Source organism: Penicillium canescens, assembly GCF_028828765.1.
Source record: "Penicillium canescens strain IBT 15451 chromosome Unknown utg000004l_segment0_segment0, whole genome shotgun sequence".
Taxonomy (NCBI): domain Eukaryota; kingdom Fungi; phylum Ascomycota; class Eurotiomycetes; order Eurotiales; family Aspergillaceae; genus Penicillium; species Penicillium canescens.
The window spans coordinates 5,325,580-5,341,342 of NW_026703966.1; the positions used below are offsets into that span (position 1 = coordinate 5,325,580).

The 15,763-nt window shown below is 49.5% G+C and overlaps 4 protein-coding genes across 4 annotated transcripts; 2 read left to right on the forward strand and 2 right to left on the reverse strand.

The window, feature by feature from the left end:
• Positions 1-968: 968 nt before the first annotated feature.
• On the forward strand, positions 969-3,295 carry N7446_007350 (uncharacterized protein; the record flags this gene model as incomplete). Its single annotated transcript, XM_058516095.1, has 4 exons — positions 969-2,713; positions 2,791-2,887; positions 2,942-3,203; positions 3,270-3,295. 4 exons carry the CDS (start codon positions 969-971, stop codon positions 3,293-3,295), a joined length of 2,130 nt encoding a protein of 709 aa, XP_058373273.1.
• Positions 3,296-4,620: 1,325 nt separating this feature from the next.
• On the forward strand, positions 4,621-6,412 carry N7446_007351 (sugar porter family MFS transporter; the record flags this gene model as incomplete). Its single annotated transcript, XM_058516096.1, has 6 exons — positions 4,621-5,458; positions 5,510-5,550; positions 5,607-5,875; positions 5,928-6,010; positions 6,068-6,153; positions 6,212-6,412. 6 exons carry the CDS (start codon positions 4,621-4,623, stop codon positions 6,410-6,412), a joined length of 1,518 nt encoding a protein of 505 aa, XP_058373274.1.
• A 129-nt stretch (positions 6,413-6,541) lies between these two features.
• N7446_007352 (DUF1996 and WSC domain-containing protein) lies at positions 6,542-8,144 on the reverse strand (the record flags this gene model as incomplete). Its single annotated transcript, XM_058516097.1, has 2 exons — positions 6,542-7,213; positions 7,269-8,144. The coding sequence occupies 2 exons, from the start codon at positions 8,142-8,144 to the stop codon at positions 6,542-6,544; spliced, it is 1,548 nt and encodes a 515-aa protein (XP_058373275.1).
• Positions 8,145-8,963: 819 nt separating this feature from the next.
• Positions 8,964-14,619, reverse strand: chsE (chitin synthase class Va; the record flags this gene model as incomplete). The annotated part of the gene is made up of 3 exons (XM_058516098.1): positions 8,964-14,214; positions 14,269-14,457; positions 14,510-14,619. The coding sequence occupies 3 exons, from the start codon at positions 14,617-14,619 to the stop codon at positions 8,964-8,966; spliced, it is 5,550 nt and encodes a 1,849-aa protein (XP_058373276.1).
• Positions 14,620-15,763: the final 1,144 nt, after the last annotated feature.

Here is a 15,763-nt window from a genome sequence, read left to right on the forward strand (position 1 = left end):
TTCAACAAAACAGCACGCCACTTGTTTCGGCCCATTTTTACTATGTGCTCACTGAGTGCTCAGTGATCAAAAGAAGGGAAGCGGATTTGCAAACCGGAATTTTGGTTGCACCCTTCGCGGCGATAGTTCAGCATCGATGCATCCATTTTCGAGAAAGTAGGCACGTCGTAAAGTAGTCTCTGATAGCGCGCTACAAGGTTTCGAAATAACTCGTACGGCGGGCAAGGCGACTGATTCATTTCGGGGAACAGACTAGGGGCATATACGTATATCCATGCTAGCTCTCTGTTAGTGCGGGTCTCCCTTATGAGTTCGAATTAGCGTGCTTATTGTATTTTGACCCACAATGTGGGTACGAGATCTCTCAGGGGTAGAAGCTTGAGAAAGATCAAAACCAATATGATATGTCACGCCCAGAAACAATGTGGCGCAGCTTGATAGAGACAGATCATAATTCAAACAACTGTTAGGTGGCTGTCGCTACAGTAGTTTTCCGGATCCTATGGCCTGTAAGGTTTCGAACCAGCTGTTAAGAGACTACCTTTGCCTGTTCTGGCACGTTTTATTTAGGGAATTGATACTGCGCATGAAACCTCCGGTGTCTTGGCAATATGCAGTTGATCACTTGGACAACTGCTCAGATGAGAGAGCTACCCATACTTGTGATCGGTTTGTGAGTATCCGAGAACAATGATATACGCCATTTGCCTAGAAAGATTTAGGCACGGAACATGTAAGAGAGCTGAAGCTATACAATCGACCTCGGGGATACCTTTGCTCTGCGGCGCAGCATTCAATAGCTGTGCTGTGACATGGAGCTAATGCACGAGCTGTGCTTTACAGGGATCCTAAAATGGGGGCCAAAATCGAGTCTTTAAGATCACTGAGAGCTGTAGACTTGCTGCACAAATTTATCATTTCTTGTTACAAACCACTCCACATCCGGTACAAAATTACGCTTGACCACAATGTCGCCCTCTAGTGAAGAATACGCCTTGAACCAACTGCAGGTGGAGCAGTCGAAACTACTGGACAAGATTGACGAATTACGCAGTCTTGGTATCGGTGGCCTTGTGGAATTACCTCAACTCATTGTCTGTGGCAACCAGTCGAGTGGAAAGAGTTCCGTGCTCGAAGCCATCTCCAGAGTGCGTTTTCCAGCCAAGGGAAATGTCTGCACCCGATTCGCGACTGAGGTCATTCTTCGTCGCAGTCCACAAGCGCGAGTCAAAGTATCTATCGAACCGGGCGCTTCACGCACCGACAATTACGAGCGAGCGAAGCTCCAAGCCTTCACATCCGAGTCATTTTCCACCAGCGACGACCTTCCCAAATTGATCAAGGAGGCTGAAGAATGCATGAGAATTGGTGGTGGCCAACTCTCCACAGCAGGCTTCAGCGATGATGTTCTCAAGGTCGAGATCTCTGGTCCCGAAAAGCCAGAGCTCAGTCTGGTTGACCTTCCGGGGCTCTACAGCTCCGTCAGCGATGAGCAGAACGAAGAAGGAATGATGTTAGTTGAACAGTTGACGAAGAAGTACATGGAGAATAAGCGGAGCATCATCCTCGCCGTCATCAGCACGAAACTTGACTATCATCACCAGCGAGTCTTGAACCTGGCAGGGAAGATTGACCCAGGGCACGAGAGGACACTTGGAATAGTGACCCAGCCCGATACTCTCTCACCCGGCTCGGAAGAGGAAGAAACCTATCTGAAGTTCATCAAAAATGAAAAGATCAATCTACAGCTCGGATGGCATGTACTTTGCAATCGGAAGTTTGAGACGCGTAACACTTCGGATGATGAGCGAGACCGAAACGAACGCGAAGTTTTCGAACAGGGACGATGGGCTTCACTTTCTCGTGAGATTGTGGGGATTGACAGCCTAAGACGTCGGCTGAGCAATATTCTGCTGAAGCACGTTCGCCGCAGCCTTCCAGATCTGATCTCGGACATCCAAAACAAGATCTCGGAACACGAACAAAAGCTAGCAAAGATGGGCACCGCACGGTCAACCATTAAAGATCAGCGAGGATTTCTTGTCGACATAAGCAGCAAGTTTGGTCGCATTACAGACCAGGCTTTGAACGGAATGTATTCCGATGATTTCTTCGGCGGATTTGACGACCAGATAGCGAACAAGGAGGATACCCACGATTTCCGTCGATTGCGGGCAGTCATTCGTGAGATGAATGAGAACTTCGCAGAAGCCATCAGTATTCGTGGCTGCCGAAGAATCATCCGTCTCACTGATTCAAGTCTCCCTTTTTCAACCCTTCAGCAGCAAAGGTCTAAACCTTATATGAATGACTGGGTACCTGAATACGTCAACGAAGTGACCCTTCAAGAGGAAATAAAAGAACAGGCAGTCAAATACCGCGGTATAGAGCTTCCAGGAAACGCAAATCAAATGCTCGTGGGGAGTTTGTTCCGTGATCAGTCCGAACCCTGGGAAAACCTTGCTGAGGCTCATTTAAAGGATGTCTGGTCCTCGGTCAATTATTTTGTTGGCCTTGTCCTCCAGCATCTAACGGATCGACACACTTACCCTTTACTGATGCGAGACCTTATCATCCCCGAGATGGACCGTTTGAGGGCCCGTCTGTTGGAGAAGCTTCAAGAATTGACCTCCTACAGGAAATGTGGTCATCCTCTGCCCCTGGGAAAAAACTTCCTTTCCACGATCCAGGAGTCGCGCAAAAGCGCCAACTCGTCGTGTTGAAAAAGGAGCTTGGGCTTGTTGCATCCTCATTCTTCCCGAACGTAGATAATTCCAATAAAACCTTCAGTGCCAGTGATCTTGACCGAGCAGCTTCTCAGTTGCAGTCATCCAGTGACCAGTTTGCAGCGGCCGAAATCATTGACCAGATGCAGGCCTACTACGATGTGAGTATGTTACATTGACAAAGTACTGAGCAATCTCTCACAAGCCCTTTCTAGACCGCCATCGTGACTTTCATCGACAACATCGCGATACTTGCAATTGAGAACTGCTTGCTCCGACCCCTCGAGCACATTTTCACTGGCCAGTCTATCATTGGCATGGAGGATGCTCAGATCCGGAGCATTGCAGCAGAGCCGCCCAATGTCGAACTTGATCGTAAACGTCTAAACGAAGAACTGAACAAGCTGAATGCAGGCAGGCAAACCCTCAGCGCCTTCAGTACGGACGGACCCTCGATGCCATCTCGGCCTGTCTTTGGTATGTTTACCCAACGTGAGATTTATTGCCTCTCAATCTAACAGAACTTATCTATTAGTCTCACAGTTAGCGTCTCGGTCGGATACATCTAGCCCCTCACGTCAGGCGAACAGGCCTCAACAAGGTGAGTACTCGGGGCATTCGACGTAGTGTCTCCATTTCCAACTTTGAGCCAGAGCCTTACCAATAACTGAAAATACTAGGGGCTTCAAGTAACGGTCGTTCATATAGCGGACTTGCCGCTGACTCTAGCCGACAACAAACGCAAAATAACCCTAGCTCAGGTCCCTTCCAACAAACTTCAACGGCCACCAGTAAGCAAACAATGGAATTAGAGCAACAGAGAACTTGCTGACCCGGCAATAGACAAGCCACCTCCGAGTCCTTTTGCAGCTCCTAGTCCATCACCGTTCGGAGGAAGCTCGAATGCCAAGGAAAACCCTTTTTCTTCGAAAGCATTCGGTTCTGGAAAAGGCAGTAGTGGAAGTACTCAACCGACGCCTAACCATGGAGTTTTTAACACGTCACTGAGTGGGTTTGCAAGCCCATTCCCTGCCAGGAATGGATCCAATGGCGGACCCTTTGGCCAGGGATCCAAATCATTTGGAAGCACTTCCAGCTCAAGTGGTTAGGACACCGTGCAATATTAGCTTCGATATCACTCTCTGGAAGGCTACTGTCTGGCAGTAAGGGGGGTGGGTTTGCAACTGAGTGTAGAGTTGCCGTTGTTTTGCACTCGATCTGAACATCATCCCATTGTATATCAACTGCCAAAGCGTCCCTGTGTTGGAGAGCTGCACAGGTGCCGAAGCTGCAAAGCAGCAACTTGGAACTGGGAAATCATCTCGAATGGGACTTTGCTTTTACTCTTTCATAATTAACTTCTGGAACTCCCTGCTTTATGTTTCCCTCTGCTCGTGCCCCTATCTGCACATCGCCAGTTCACTCAGTGGTTAGATCCCTAAATTCTATACGACAGTGATCGAATGTTACTTCACTATAAAATGTCCCAACCATACGAGAGGCTTGAATGCAAGATCGTCAGTGCTCTGGCTTTCCATACATTGACAGGTCCAATACCGAAGCCAACATCGGCACGGGATCTCATACTATCCGACATTGAGGGCTTAAAGTAGCGCCGGTGGCGCTCTTCAGACTAGTCCGAAGCCCCCTGAAGCTTGTTTTCCACCACCCGCAGACCCCAGAGTATACATTCGTCAGCATGTGGGGTCTTCCCGCGGGGAAACCTTGGAAGAGTTCTGTGTTACCCCAGTCTATTTCGGGCTATTATCAACCGAGCCGTCGATCTCGGGCCAAAAGAGAGCGAGGTACCATGGGGTGAAATCATTGAAATGGTGGATAACTCCTGGGGCCCCGGATTCCACAGTCTCTCCAGTTTTCCTATCGATCCAACAATATGGGCCAACTACGAGGAAGGTATCTACACTGGGCGGTGACAGCTGCAAGCTGTCAAGCCTTTCTTTTACTGGGCTATGACCAGGGCGTGATGAGCGGGCTGGTCGGTGCAGACAACCAGTTTGGGAAAACGTTCAACAACCCCGATAGCACGATGCAAGGGCTATTGACTTCGATCTACGATATTGGCTGTGCAGTGGGCTGTCTCCTGAGTCTGGTCATCGGTCACCGTTTCGGTCGACGCAAGATGATCATGGCAGGTGGCTCGATCATGATTATTGGCACAATCATCCTCGGCAGCTCTTATACTAGAGCCCAGTTCCTCGTCGGTCGTATTGTGACCGGGCTTGGGAACGGTATTAACAGCAGTACCGTTCCAGCCTATCAGTCCGAACTAGCCCGCCCGGAACTTCGCGGTATGCTTCTATCTGCACAGGGCACCGTGACTATCCTCGGTCTGTGTATTGCATACTGGTTAGACTATGGACTCAGCTTCGTGGATACACCCGTCCAGTGGCGGTTCCCGATCAGCTTCCAGGCATTCTTTGCTGTCTTTTTGGTTTTGCAGATGATTCCGCTTCCTGACTCGCCCCGTTGGCTCTGTGAGCAAGATCGGAGTGATGAGGCTGCCTCTGTTCTGGCTCGTCTTCAGGTGGCTCAACCTGCCAACGAGTCTCATCCTGATGTCGTTCATCTACGTCGTCAGATTGAGTCGTCTATTGAGATTGAGTCTGCTGGTGGTCCTTTCAGATATAAGGAGCTTTGGTCGGGTGGTCAGATGGGCAACCTTCGTCGGATGATTCTGGCTGCTGTTGTCAATATCCAGCAGCAATTTACAGGTACACAACCATTCTTCATGGGTTGATGATCAATTTACTAAGTATTCTTAGGTTCTAACATGATCAACTACTATGCACCTATTGTCTACCAGGTACGTCCCTGTCAAAATATATATTTTATGGCTGTCTAACGTTGATCCTATGATAGAACGCCATGCATTTATCCCGCAACCTATCCCTGATCCTCGGCGGCTGTACCTCTCTCGCATACCTCGTTGGATCAATAATTCCTCTATGGAGCATGGACAAGTTCGGTCGACGAGCATCACTCATGTTTTCCGCTGCCGGTCTCTGCTTCTGCTTCGTCATGGCTGCCATTCTCCTATCGATTGGTACAACATCGTGTGCTTATGCAGCGACCGTGTTTGTGTTTATATTCCAATTGTTCCTTGGGATTGGATATTTGCCAGTTCCATGGTAGGTTATTTATTCTTCGTTCCTGTAAAGTTTGTCACTGACAGAATTATAGGTTCTATCCTTCTGAAATCTCAACTACACGGATTCGAGCACGAGCTCAAGCATTCGGTGGTTTCGTCAACTGGATTTGCGTTTGTGAGTCTGATTATTGGTTGCCCCGTTGAAATTATGTGTCAGCACTGACCCTCACAGTTATCGTCGTTCAAGTAACGCCGACAGCTATAGATAATATCGGATGGAGAACATTCATCATCTTTGCCTGTTTCTGTTTTGCATGGGTAAGTCAACCATCACCTGTGCTCATTTCAATTAATGGGCTAAACTAATATGGTCTAGATTCCTATGGTCTATTTCTTCTTCCCCGAGACCAAAGGTTTGGAGCTCGAGGATCTGGATCACCTCTTCGAGAAAGGTGGTATTACCGGCGGTGTTTTCGAGACTAGAGGATTCCCCGTTCATCCTGGGTATCACCGGACTATGAATGCCGAGAGGATTGAGAAGCAAGCTGAGACTGAAACTATTCACGTGGAGGTTTAAACAAGGAAGCAGGGGTCAACAAATTGAAGGAATATCATCTTGTAGCCTGGCGGTAATCCATGAAACTTCGTCCGCATTTGTTGAAAAACTTAGTTAAGTATAATAAAAATACAATTCCCCGAAATGCACTCAGGCGTGAATTCCACGCAGGTGACTCCGCAAATGTCTCTTCAGCTTCCGGGTAGAAGTCTTCTCGGTGCTTTCATACACACTCAGTGCAGCATTACCACCACAAATCTGCGAGTCATCGCCATTGCACTTCATATCACACTTCTCCGCCCCAATCTTGACACTTCCCTCCAGTTTGTCGCCACAGAAACATTCACCCGCATACTCAGTTCCTGCCAAACTGAAGCCTGCTTTGGCGCAGTAATCTGTGCAGGCTGTTGAAGTGACTTTGCCGACACCGAGGTTTGCGAATTGGATTCCTGTCAGGGCGCGAGCAGATACATTATCCGAGTAACAGCCAAGGTATGACCAGCCGGAGATGGAGCTGTCTGTTCCGGTCGTGTCTGAAGGTGCAGCAGTTTTGACATTGGACTGGGCAGTAGTGGTGACCGAGACACTCTCTCCACTAGACGAAGGCACATCCTCTGCGCCCTGCCCCCACCCAGTCGGGGGATTATCACCAGGCAACTTATCCAGAACACCAAAGATGGGTTCGATAATCTGATTGGCGATATTGCAACTGGTCGACGCATCATTGATAAATCCAGCATCAGCACACTTATCCATACCCAGGTCACCAGCATCGCAGTTATCAATGATCCTCTGCAGAACAGCCTCATCCCAACCGGAAATCTAAGCATTTACAGATTAGCCCACATCCTCTCGTATGCGCTGAAATAAAACTCACGAAATCCCCATGAAGCGAATACCCAGTCCGATCCCCATTGCTCAAGATAAAAGGTTGCTCTCCCATCCCCGGCGTCCACAACTCCTCGAAAAGCGGCGTATTCCAATAAACCTCGTAAAAGATATGAGGAACATGAACCCACCCGTCCGGACAATTCGTCTTGCCCCCCGTAGTCCCCTTACTACTAGGCCAAGCCATATTATTCTTATAATCACCCAGCCCAGCAGCGGGATTATAACAAGACGGGAAATGGATATCGGCACGCAGAGGCGACGCATACCCATCACAATTAACATGCGGGAATCCAGCGCCCGCGCCTGCGTTATTCGGGTCTTGGATTCCGACGCCGTGGAGTCCATCCGAGGATGCTGGGTAGGAGGGTGGGTTGTAGGATGTGCGCGGACAAGTCCATTGAACGGGTTGGATCACTCCTGCGTTTGTGTCGAGGACGTTGGATGCACCGCCTGCTGGGGGTGTGCGTAGACTTTTGTCGCCGCTGAGCATGCGTAGACCGACTGGGAAGGGTTTTATTTCGTCATCTGTTGCTTCGAAGAAGTAGTAGACGTTCATGTAGAACATTGGGACGGAGAGGAAACTTCCGTTACTGGCTTGGAAGTAGAGGGACGGTGTCCAGTAGTTGCTTTTGTCGGCGTCTACGAGGGACGAGGTGCAGTTTGAGGATGGGAGAGCACCGTCCGTCATTGTTAGGTTGAAGTTGCTTCCACCTTGGATTGTGTGGACGTGAGACGCTGCGACGCCTGGGTTGGTGATTGGGTCCATACGGCCTGTTACTAGGGCACCGTTGCCGTAGAAGTGGTTTACGGCGAAGGTTCGGCTTTCTTTGGCTTGGATGGTTGTCGATAGGCCTGCTATCATGGCGATGAATGTCTTGTGGTGCATTTGGCGGTTTTTGGATGGACGGGTCGAGATGTAGGGAGAAAAGAAGACTATGCGCTGTCTAAATATACAGCAATGCAGAAAGGAATGAAGTCTCAGGTACCGACTCGAGAGAGAAAAGAATGAATGCTGTTGAGGAAATAAAATGAATAGGCCACAGAACCCCTGTTATATAGACGCTCATTGTGCTCGTTCTCGTTAAAAAAATGTTAATAATGACCAGAATGAACCTCGGTGGGAAGTTTCTTTCATTGATAGAGAAGAATCAGGCTCCAAGCCAAGAACTCCACAGTCTGTTCACAGGCAACATTGTAGCGCCAGGATCGGGGGAGACTTGCCCCGGTGCCTTTGTTCGCAGATGAAGCAGATGCCGGACTGCAAATGCCACTCTGAAAGCGCCATGGCGTAGGGCTAATGAGATCAGGGGACTCCTTTAAGCCCTTGAGTGTTTCAGGATAGCTTAATATGAAACGTGGGGCTAAGACTTGAGATCCATCATTTACTACGAAAGGTAAGAGTAAATACATACGAGAACGAGTAGATTAAACACGCTTGAAACACCAGATGACTTCTGGGAATTATCGAATTGATGCAGGAATGTTTTTATGGGGCAAATGAGCATATCCAAGAAAATTAAAGGCCGAAACTGAATCGCTGGGCAAAGCTCTCATCCATGCATAAAGTCGCTCGAAATAAAATAAAAGGGACCAAAACAAAATATTAATAACACAAATTGGTCCAATGAACTCCATATCCAAACAGTGCTTGAAGCACAAAAAATCAAAATATTTGTGGTGATCAAAGAACACCTGAAAGAACAGCCTCGGTGGCGGAGTTGATGTAAGGCCGCTTGGCATCGAGGTTGACACCGAAACGTCTCTCAAGCTCCTGCTTGACGGTCTTCTTGGAGATCTTCATCAAGTCGCCAGTCTCCAAGATCCGGCGGATCTCTTCTAGGATCTCATCATCAGGGGGCAGGTGGCTGAAATCTTCCATGCCCACGTCCATGTGGCTCATCATCTCAGACGGGGCGACTGAGTAACGAGAGCCCATGCCAAGAGGCAAGTCCAGCTGCGAGTGGGGACGCGAAGCTGGGAAGCCATACTCGGACTGGGGGAAGGCGTGCGACTTGGTGCCGTAGGAGTGAGCGGAAAACTCGGATCGGTCGTCGCGGGAGGTCTGGGCATCGGCCATGAGCTCGGCCTGGTGGTCCAACAGCTTCTTCTTGGGGATGGAGTTGGGGTCAAACTTTCCTTCGTCAGAAATGACGACTTTACGACCCTTTTCTCCGGTAATGACACGCGTGTTACCCCAGGAGAAGTCGTCCATGTTCCAGAAGGAATAAAGCGGTAGGGCAAGAGAGAAGACAGGGATGGCGAAGAGGTAGATCAACATCCAGCCGACCATCTCCCACTTGCGTCGGATGATGAAAATCAATGCTTGCAGACCGTAGATGACACCGAGGAGAATGAAAGACGTGATAGGGAGCACGTCTGGTTCACTGACACACCAGTAGATCAGATAGACGATATAGGCGACGGTGACAGGCTGAATAATGGTCATGAGAAGATCCATGAGCACAATGAAACGCATACTGAAACAGCAGAAACCACACAGCTGGTCGAGAGGAATGAGCTCCATCAAGTTGTGCACAGTAGAGTTAATCCATCGGCGACGCTGGGAAAGGAAGACTGCGAAACTTTCTGGTGCGACGGTCCAGGCGTGGGATCGGAAGATATACTTGGTCTTGTACTTGGGGTGGAACTTGATGAGCAGGGTCGTCAAATAACGATCCTCGCCAAGGTGGAGCAAGTTCTTCATGTGGAGAGTATCGACACGGATCTCGGAGTAGGCATCAACCACATCCTTGCTGACGAAGAGGGGCTTTCCTCCATCCGCTGCACGGACACGGTACATACTGAAACAACCCGGCAGACAAGTGACGGATCCGAACAAACTCTCAAAGGCCTTGGTCAGGTTGTGGGAGATGTAATATTCGTAAACTTGGATCATGGTCACGATAGAGGTCTTTGCGTTGGACAAGGAAGTTTCTCCACAGACACCAATGAGACGAGTATCCGAGATGAACGCTGAGACGAAACGAGTACCAGCGTCCGGGGCAACCATAGTATCAGCATCAACCTGTAGAATGTATTCGTAGAACATTGGATTGACACCAATGATATTGCGAATGTGATGATGCATCTCAAGCTCCATGGGGCTCATAGGCAGGTTATAGTGGACACGATTGAGGAAGCGCATAAGAACCATCTGAGAATCACGCTTTCCACGGTTACCAGGGCGGGACACTTCGGAAGGCTTTCCAACCTTCACGACGACGAGGAAAGGAACAATGTGACCCTGGACCTCGTATAGACCGGAATAAATCTTTGCCATGTTGTGCTGCTTCATACCCTCGCCCAGACTCTCAAAGCTGAGAGGCTCGGGGTCCACGGATTCAGGAACACCCAGAATGTCAAGGACGATGCGGGGAGTAGGGCGGTCGTTGCCTTGTCCGATAATCATACCATCACAAATGACCAGCAAAAGCTTGCGCTTGTCATCGTAACGCATACGAGCCATAGAGTCCATGGCACGGCGCAGAGATTCTTCGTCTTCTGTATAGGCCGGCACCTGGCAAATGATGAATTTGTCCAAGTCCTCCGGAAGGTTTTTCTTTCCGAATTGGAGAGCAGCCAAAAATTTGAATAGAATAATGGAACACAGCATGATAGAGATGGCAAGAATGAAGTATCGCGCAAACTGACAGCGGACGGAGTCTCGAGTATCTACCTTGCCGATGAAGAACAAGTTGTCGAGACAAAGCTGCATTCTGGAGCGGAGCGCGGTATCAAAGTCCAAGTTATCCCAGTACTTGGTCACGTCCTGACCAGAGCGTCCTTGGAATAGATCGACAACCAGAGGGTCCATGTAATCGGTATCGACATTGCTGCTGCCATTCTTCCCGGTAGGGAAGCGGGCCACACGGGGTCCAGCGATGTAATAAGTCATGTCGTAGATCTTTCCATTGATACTCGCGACGTTCTTGGAATCATCGGTGGCCAACTTCTTCATAGCTTTACTCGTATATCCAATGTATCCCTTTTTGTAGTTTGCGCGCATCATAACCATTTGCTCATAGAACCAATCGGCCCGAGAGTCGTTGGTCCAATAGCGGAAATCGTGATACTTGGCGTTGACATCGAAAGTAGTACTGGAGGTTGTCTCTGCAGAATCGTTCAAGTTTGATCGGTAGTCAAGGGGAACGCTAGGATCAACTTTTCCGGTGGTACCCTGGCACAAAGCAGAGACTTGGACCGGGAAAAGATTGGTGGCATCTGTGCCGGCATAGTTCTTCAACGACTTTTCGGGGACGATGCTGGGGTAGTGGGATGGGATGAAGTTGCCAAGATTGAAGACTACACCTCTGATAGCGACAAAAGAGTTTTGCCCATTCTTGCCGTTGTGGTTGCTGAGTTCTGCAGTGTTGTAGACATCTTGAGTTGGACAAACCACACCGGGGAAACCGACAATCATGAACACCGCGACACCGCAAGCAAACCAGATAATAATGTTGATGGCGAGCTTCTCACGCCAGGCAACACGCACGTCCTTTCGCTTCATCCGACCGACGAATTTTATAACGAAATCGGGAATCCAGAACGTGAGCAGGTAAACCAAAAACATCCAGCGACGACGAGTGCCGGAGACGGTGGCTTCGTCGACCTCCTCCATATCCTTATTGTTGCCCTTCTCGAGCATTTGCTCCTTGGTCTCGAGATTGTGGAACATATCACCAGAGTTGAAGGCCGAGCCACCAGCATCCGAGCGTCCATCAAGTTCACGGCTACCAAAGTAGCCATGCTTAGCTTCGTCTCCGTAGATGAAGGCACCGGGGGATTGGTCGTTGGGGTTCAGAAGTCGGACCTTAGAATCTGGGTTTCCACCAGAAGTCTGGAATCCGTCACCGTCGGCACCGGCTGCGCCATAGGTCGGGAATACACGCTCGCCGACCTTGGCGATATCTGCCCAGCATCTTTCACTCAAGAAAACACCAGTGCTACCTGCCCGAGCTTCATTGCCGGGCCATCGCTTTTCGTCGAGGACGACCTCGGTTTTTTCTCTGTCGCTGCCGACGACAATATTTCCGATGTCAGCCAAGCCAAGGAACTCCCCGAAAGGAAGGAAAACACTGTAATCAGCGTTCCGCAGCCGCGAGCTGATTTCAGCGATACCGAATGTCTGAACCTGCATCCTAACACACTTGCTGTCGAACTGGTTGGCAATGCGGCGGTCATTAGGCTTGAGACAGATGATAAAGTAGGGGTTGAGGTTGGAGGAGCTCAAGCACTTGTTGATGACTTCCAAGCCAGAAAGGAACTGGCCAGCGGCTCCCTGAGCGGGACCAGAGAGCATGCCATTCTTCCGACCAGTCTCCCGTTTGGAGCCCGCGACTTGGCTCTCATGCTCCTCTGTCTCATCGCTATCGGCATGAGAGGGGGCGGCAAAACGAGATGGAGCACCAAGCTTGCGTCTAGCCATGCTGGGCATCCGCAGGGGCTTGGAGCTGACCTGGGCCTGCATAATAGCAGTCTTTTCTTGTGGGTGGGAGATGGTCTGAAGAGCCTCTTGATGGAAGAGCTCACGCACAAAGTCACTGCGAGTAGAGCGCATCAGGTTCATCAGATCGCCAGAAATGACTTCGCCATTCTCCTCGATCAGTCCAGTAACAGAGTAATCGATCTCGCCCGCGAAATGCTTGACGGTGAAGGCGCTTCGGGATTGTGCCATGTAGCCCGTTCCACTCGTGCTTCCGACGGAAATGGCGGGGTTTTTATTCTCAAAGCGCTTGCGCACGCTCTCGATGAATTGGGCATCAGAGCGTCCACGCTTCGTCTGGTCATCCAGAATGCTCAACAAGCCGTTTCCATGCTTCAGGAGACCGCGCACGGTATCCGTGTTGTCGAAATAGCTGGTGGCAGCCACTGTGATCTCCTCCCGGTCCAAGATATCAGCTTTGTGGTCGAAGAATGACTGAAGACAGTAGTTATAAAGCGACTCGGTTGCCGCATTGCTCAGAAGTTGATCCAGGGTGGAGCCAGTCGCTGGGGCCTGGGCGAATCCAGGGAAGTCGACAATCGAAATCGTGTTGGCAATACTGTCCTCGGCTGCGCAAAGCCTCTGGTTAACCGTTTCAATCACATGGGTTACAAGAAGAGAGTAAATAGTGCGTGCAAATGCATCGGCGTTCTCTCGCGCACCCTTGGGGTCCAACATCACCGTGACTCGCTCACGGTGAATGGTCTTGGTCCGGTACCCCAGACTGTTCTCCAGTGCGGCAACACTGAGACCCAGGAAAGCCGCGACATTGTCAAGAACATCCTTGTTCTTGACTACTGTGACAGTCTCACCGCCCTCGTGGGAGTAGCCACCGCTTTCCTCCGCACCGGTGGTAGTCGATTGACCTGTCGCGAACTCCAACTGTCCGATATGAAGAATACTAGCGAGAATCTGACAGATCTCGGCGATTTCACCACGCGAGAACTCCAGCTTCCGCAGCGCAGTTTTGAAGTGCTGGAATCCATCGGTGTCATTGATTCCTACCTTCAACTGTGTTGGGTGACCGAGGTATCTCCAGCGCTTATGGCTCACACTGCTGCCAGATAACTTCCCAGTCTGGACATGAATGGCCGTGTCAAGTCCCAGATGGGACTTCTCTGCTGCGCTTGTTCCCGCTAGCAAATAGTACAACGCATGGAAACTTCGCTCTCCCGTAGGTACAGAAGAGATGCGGCTTCGCTCCAATCGGTAGTCAATGATCTTACCACCAATCAAAGTGGGATTCACGGAGGATGAGCCATCATATTGCAACTCGAGGAAGAGACCTGCTTTTGAGGCCGTAGGTGTAGTGACTGATTTCGTGGTTGTGAGGGTGTCAAAGACAAAGGCGGCGTATGAGAGTTTGGAGGATAGCGGAGTCGATGAAAAGGACAGGAACGAAGATAGCAAATGTGAGCGAAGAGTTGTCTTTCCGGATCCACTCTCTCCCCTGTGATTGAAGGTTAGATATGATGAACCCAGTCACTTGTATGGCTCCACTCACAAAAATACAATGGCCTGATTCTCAGCGCGAGCACCCAGCCGAGTGAAGGCACGACGGGCGAGATCCTCCGCTTCGCCTGCAGCACTCCCCTCTTTTCCACCGTCCGGGCCCTTGGTAGCGGAGGAATATGTGTTCAGGGCAATGAGGGCCTGAGATGACAAGCGGGCAGTCGGTAAGCCAACGTGAAACCTAACATCGGTTAGCAGTGTACCTGATTGATTGGCGAGAATTGAGACCATACCGACTGGCGAGATGAGCTGTGAGGTGCGTATCAGACTGGAGATGGGCGGGGAGCGATGGCAGCGAGGACTGGGCGTGTGCCGGGCCACTGCCAGCAAAAGTACCCGCCATCTTTGAATTCCCCTTCAGTTCTGAAGGATAAGAACGAGTGTAGAAACAATCGAGATGTCACGAAAATCAAGGCGGTTGCTCGATACGCCCGCGGAATGAACGTGGGAGGAGGGGGAATGTGAGAGTGTCGGAAGCTCCTAGCGGAATGAAGACCCCTAGAAACAGATCGAGATGGCAGACATGGGGATGAGATGTATAGGTGCACAGTGAACGAGTGTGGCTAAAGAAGAGAGTCGAGAGAGGGAAAAACGAAACAAATCGATAAGGTCTAGTACCATACATGTATTGCAAAATACTAGGCCCGCTAAGAATAGACATTACATTATTTTATTGGACATGTCTCAGAACCCACTCTATTCCCATTATAAGTATATGCTGATGGTTCAGCTATTTGAACTAAGCTATTGACACATACTATCAGGATCACATAACATAGGGTATGAAGTGGTATAAAAAGATTGGAAAAGAATAAGAAAAAAACAAAGGGGAAGAAAAGGGGAGAAAAGCAAAGAAGCAGAGAGAGAGGAGATATTCCCCGCTAGGACGGATCAGGGTCTCAAGTATAGTTCTCCACTGATATGTATCCGACAGGAGAATACTTTAGGGTCCAGAACCTGACATGTCACTTTAGTCCCTGTCCCATTGACCTCCTTGCTGTCTGCAGGATATCGAATCTTAATAAGTTAAAAAAAAATGAGAGAAAGAAAAAAGATGGGCAAAGAGCCCAAATAATGTGAGCCGAGCATAACATAAGTCTGTAACATGTGCAGTTCAAAGTGGACCGATCGCAAGCTAGACTTGGAACCGTCTGAAACTAGGGGCGCTCGGCCTACAGGAGTACCTGTAAAATAGATGACATTCCCGACTAACAATAGCCCAAGCTAGTCACACAGTGGAACACCTGAACAGTGGCAAAGTGATCATATGCAAAAAAAAAAAACCCGCCAAACAAAAAGAGTGAGACATGCCAAATATAGCTGTGACAGTACTGAATACAAATCTGTTTAGGTTAATGCTTAATGCTCATTGGCTGGAATATACAAACCGTTCAGGGTGAAAGAGAAACAAACACACACAAATGGACATAAATATACATAAATTCATTGTAAACAAGCAGAAATAATTATATTTTCAGTCCGAATAC